This window comes from Sinocyclocheilus grahami, unplaced genomic scaffold (genome assembly GCF_001515645.1).
Source record: "Sinocyclocheilus grahami isolate Dianchi unplaced genomic scaffold, SAMN03320097.WGS_v1.1 scaffold4321.1, whole genome shotgun sequence".
Taxonomy (NCBI): domain Eukaryota; kingdom Metazoa; phylum Chordata; class Actinopteri; order Cypriniformes; family Cyprinidae; genus Sinocyclocheilus; species Sinocyclocheilus grahami.
Genome location: NW_015509284.1, coordinates 1 through 4,823, shown reverse-complemented (window position 1 = coordinate 4,823; position 4,823 = coordinate 1). Strand labels below are relative to the sequence as shown.

At 39.4% G+C, this 4,823-nt stretch overlaps 1 protein-coding gene across 1 annotated transcript; it reads left to right on the top strand.

Annotated features, from left to right (window-relative positions):
* Positions 1-1,991: 1,991 nt before the first annotated feature.
* LOC107576776 (protein NLRC3-like) lies at positions 1,992-4,810 on the top strand (the record flags this gene model as incomplete). Its single annotated transcript, XM_016262908.1, has 4 exons — positions 1,992-2,011; positions 3,200-3,322; positions 3,840-3,944; positions 4,121-4,810. Coding segments are annotated over exons 1-4 (938 nt in total), but the record flags the coding sequence as incomplete, so codon positions are not given.
* Positions 4,811-4,823: the final 13 nt, after the last annotated feature.

The window sequence follows — 4,823 nt, the reverse complement described above, 5'->3', positions numbered from 1 at the left end:
TTTCATCTTAGGTATACCTCAACTATGAGAGACAAAATGAGAAAAAAAATTCAGAAAATCACATTGTAGGATTTTTAAAGAATTATGGTGGAAAATAAGTATTTGGTCAATAACACAATTTCATCTCAATACTTTGTTATATACACCTTTTGTTGGCAATGACAGAGGTCAAACTTTTTCTGTAAGTCTTCACAAGGTTTTCACACACTGTTGCTGGTATTTTGGCCCATTCCTCCATGCAGATCTCCTCTAGAGCAGTAATGTTTTGGGGCTGTCGCTGGGCAACACGGATTTTTAACTCCCTCCAAAGATTTTCTATGGGGTTGAGATCTGGAGACTGGCTAGGCCACTCCAGGACCTTGAAATGCTTCTTACGAAGCCACTCCTTCGTTTCCCGGGTGGTGTGTTTGGGATCATTGTCATGCTGAAAGACCCAGCCACGTTTCATCTTCAGTGCCCTTGCTGATGGAAGGAGGTTTTCACTCAAAATCTCACGATACATGGCCCCATTCATTCTTTCGTTTACACGGATCAGTCGTCTGGTCCCTTTGCAGAAAAACAGCCCCAAAGCATGATGTTTCCACCCCCATGCTTCACAGTAGGTATGGTGTTCTTTGGATGCAACTCAGCATTCTTTCTCCTCCAAACATGACAAGTTGAGTTTTTACCAAAAAGTTTTATTTTGGTTTCATCTGACCATATGACATTCTCCCAATCCTCTTCTGGATCATCCAAATGCTCTCTAGCAAACTTCAGATGGGCCTGGACATGTACTGGCTTAAGCAGGGGGACACGTCTGTCACTGCAGGATTTGAGTCCCTGGCGGTGCAGTGTGTTACTGATGGTAGCCTTTGTTACTTTGGTCCCAGCTCTCTGCAGGTCATTCACTAGGTCCCTCCGTGTGGTTCTGGGATTTTTGCTCACAGTTCTTGTGATCATTTTGACCCCACGGGGTGAGATCTTGCGTGGAGCCCCAGATCGAGGGAGATTATCAGTGGTCTTGTATGTCTTCCATTTTCTAATAATTTCTCCCACAGTTGATTTCTTCACACCAAGCTGTTTACCTATTGCAGATTCAGTCTTCCCATCCTGGTGCAGGTCTACAATTTTGTTTGTGGTGTCCTTTGACAGCTCTTTGGTCTTGGCCATGGTGGAGTTTGGAGTGTGACTGTTTGAGGTTGTGGACAGGTGTCTTTTATACTGATAACGAGTTCAAACAGATGCCATTAATACAGGTAACGAGTGGAGGACAGAGGAGCCTCTTAAAGAAGTTGTTACAGGTCTGTGAGAGCCAGAAATCTTGCTTGTTTGTAGGTGACCAAATACTTATTTTACTGAGGAATTTACCAATTAATTCTTTAAAAATCCTACAATGTGATTTTCTGGATTTTTTTCCTCATTTTGTCTCTCATAGTTGAGGTATACCTATGATGAAAATTACAGGCCTCTCTCATCTTTTTAAGTGGGAGAACTTGCACAATTGGTGGCTGACTAAATACTTTTTTGCCCCACTGTATATATAATGTATGTGTTTTTTTTTTCCAGTGTTTGGGTTTTGTTAAAACATTTTATCAAGTAACCTAAAATGTGGATTTATTCAATTCAAAATAAATTGATTAATTCTACCAGACTTCATTATATTGTATCAGTGAAATGAACCCTTTCACAGTTGTGACAGATGTCACACCGTCTCCTCTCTTCTTTCAGTCTGTTTTCATTGTTCATCTGCACTCCTCTCTCGTGTCCTGAATGGATGTGTTGTTGGAGTCTCTGTGAGTCTGTGCGCAGGTCATCTCTCTGTGGGACACGGTCAGAGTCTGTCCTGTACTGTCTGGATCATCTGACCGCTGTGAGCTGGGAGTGAGAGACGACTGACACACGAAGGACACAGAGTTTATGTTGCAGCACCACGGCCAGGTAAAGCGACACCTGGTTAAGACGCCTTGGTTTTTAAAAACCAAAGCTTTGCCCTCCCTCTAGTGGCACCGATCATGACATTCATGACTGCACGGTTTGTGTGTTGGAGCAGGGTTGAGCTCCGGCCCTCAGGAACTGAGTTTGACCCTGATTTAGATTAATGCTACAGTAAGTGTGTGCGCTTCACGTTGGGTGGTTCTTTGCCTCCACGCCATGCAATAACCATGGCAACTATGGGTTATCCCTTACACATTTTAAATACTATATGTTGTGTTTCTGGAAAGTGGTGTTTATAGCGTAATGGCGTGGTGAATGTCAATACAAAGTTATTACTTCATTAGACGACATAACATTTTCTTGATGTTTAGTTTTGGTGTTGAGTTTAATTTTGTGTGCTCTCCCTGCTGAAGAAAAAAAAAACAATAGACACATTACAACATTTATAATGGTTTTACTGTTTCCAATGGGACTTGTATTGGTTTTAATGGAAACTGTGGGTCTCTACTGGTAATTAATCGCCCTCTATTGGTGGCTTGTTAAAACCAATTAATCGTTATATATTGATGATGTCAATATATGATGAACCTCAACAATGATAACGGTTAAAAAAATATATATATTTTATTTATTTAGTCTTTCAGCAGACGCTTTTATCCAAAGCGACTTATAAATTAGGACAATAAAAGCAGGCAAAACTAACAAAAGAGCAACAAAATATAAGTGCAAATGGCAAGTCTCGGTTAGCCTAATAAAATGTATATATAATATTGTATAAGTAGTTATAGTTTTTTTTAAATGGTCACCATTGTTGAGGTTCATATGCTGATTAATGATGTCTGTGTGAGTCTGGTTATTTCCATAGATGAAAACATTTTGTGCATAAACTGTTTGGTAAGTGTTTTATTATGATAACTGATCCCAACATTGTTCCCTAGCTGTTTTATTGACATCTTTCTGTAGTTGAAACCGTGATTGAACGATTACATATATATGTAATCATATATAAACATATAGATATGTTGTATTGCAGTAAGTTTTTCTGTTTCCTTCAACACCTTCTGATGTTCATTCATGTTTATTTTTGCTGTAATTAGTAGCAAAGAGGTAGAGATGATTGATTCATGTCCTGCTTGAACTGAGGCAAAACAGTGAATGCCTCATTAAAGAGTATCAAAGCATGTATAGTTTGTATTCCGTGATAAAATTTACAGATTTTAAAGTGGAGAATATGTTTCTTATTAAAAGTAACAAAGAACAAAGCTTTTTGTTTGTCTTTTGTCAGTGTCACCAGGAGGAGAAGACCGAGACCAGAGTCTACAAAACCCAGTAGTGTGTCTATGAAGAGCAGCAGATCCTTGATGCAACCCCCTGTATTTAGTGGTGGAACACTGACCTCTGACCCCAGGTTAGTTACTAGCCACATATGCATTTGTCAGATGCTTTTATGTTTTCTCTGTACTTTTCCTTATATTCATGTACTTTTGAGAACAATATTGATCTTTGTATTACAGAATTTCTTTGTACTCCTTATTTGTAAATTGTTTTGGAAAAACGTATGCAAATTCAAGTCTAGCCATCTTTATTTTTATATTGCTTTATACAATACAAATTGTTTGAAGCAGCTTTGCAGATATAGAAAAGAAATTAGTTATTAAATGATGCAAACAAAATTCAATTCTACTCTACAGCAGCTCTAAAAATGACAAAAGTAATCAGACATTATTCAGTTGAAATCAGTGCATTGGATGTCATCATCCAGCTCAACTTAGTTCAGTTCTCATCCAACAGTGTATGTGCAGTCAAGTCAATAGTATTGCCAAATGTCAAGCGTCCCTAAACAAGCAAGCCAAAAGGCGACAGTAGCAAGCATGTGTAATATGTATGTGCACAATGTTATTTAGTTTGTCTTTTGCAAGTATCAGGAGGAGATCAGTGTCTCCAGACCCCACCGGTGTGTCTGTGAAGAGTGACAGGTCCTTGATGCAACCCCCTGTATTCAGTGATGGAACCGTGACCTCTGACATTTGGTTAGTATAAAGATGTGGTTCCTGAATTACTCCCCCTAACTGCTCCACTTATTAAAATTATAGATATTGTTGAAAATACAGTATGTCTTGTGGTCTCCAGTGACTCCAATGACTCTTTGTAATGACAATAATTGACTTTTTGTTGCTCTTTTTTATTTTTCGGCATCTCACTACAGGCAGGAAAGAACTGAAACTGTCCTACAGAGAGACACATTAGAGACTGTAGATCTGCAGACAGTCAAAGACCAGCACAAAACCAGCATGAAGAACAAATATGAGAGATTATTTGAGGGAATGGAACTCCAAAAGAATGAAACCCTGCTGAACAGGATCTACACACAGCTCTACATCATAGAGGGAGAGAGTGAAGGAGTGAATGAAGAACATGAGGTTTTACAGATGGAGAAAACAGCCAGAACAAAACACTCACAAGATACTCCAATCTACTGCAATGACATCTTTAAAACTTCACCTGAAGCAGTATGTGAAGAGAAAGACCAGATCAAGACTGTTCTTACTTTAGGCATCGCTGGAATCGGAAAAACCGTCTCTGTGCAGAAGTTCATTCTGGACTGGGCCGAGGGAAAAGCCAATCAGGATGTAGATTTCATGTTTGTGCTTCCATTTCGAGAGCTGAACTTGATCCGAGATCATCAGTACAGTCTTCACAGACTTCTGCTGGACTTTCATCCTGAACTTCAAGATCTGGACTCACAGATTTATGAGGAGTGTAAAGTTGTGTTCATCTTTGATGGTCTGGATGAAAGCAGAATCACACTGATGTTTTCAGAAGCTCAGAAAGTTTGTGATGTGACTGAGAATTCATCAGTGGCGGTGTTGATGTCAAACCTCATGAAAGGAGAGCTGCTTCCCTCTGCT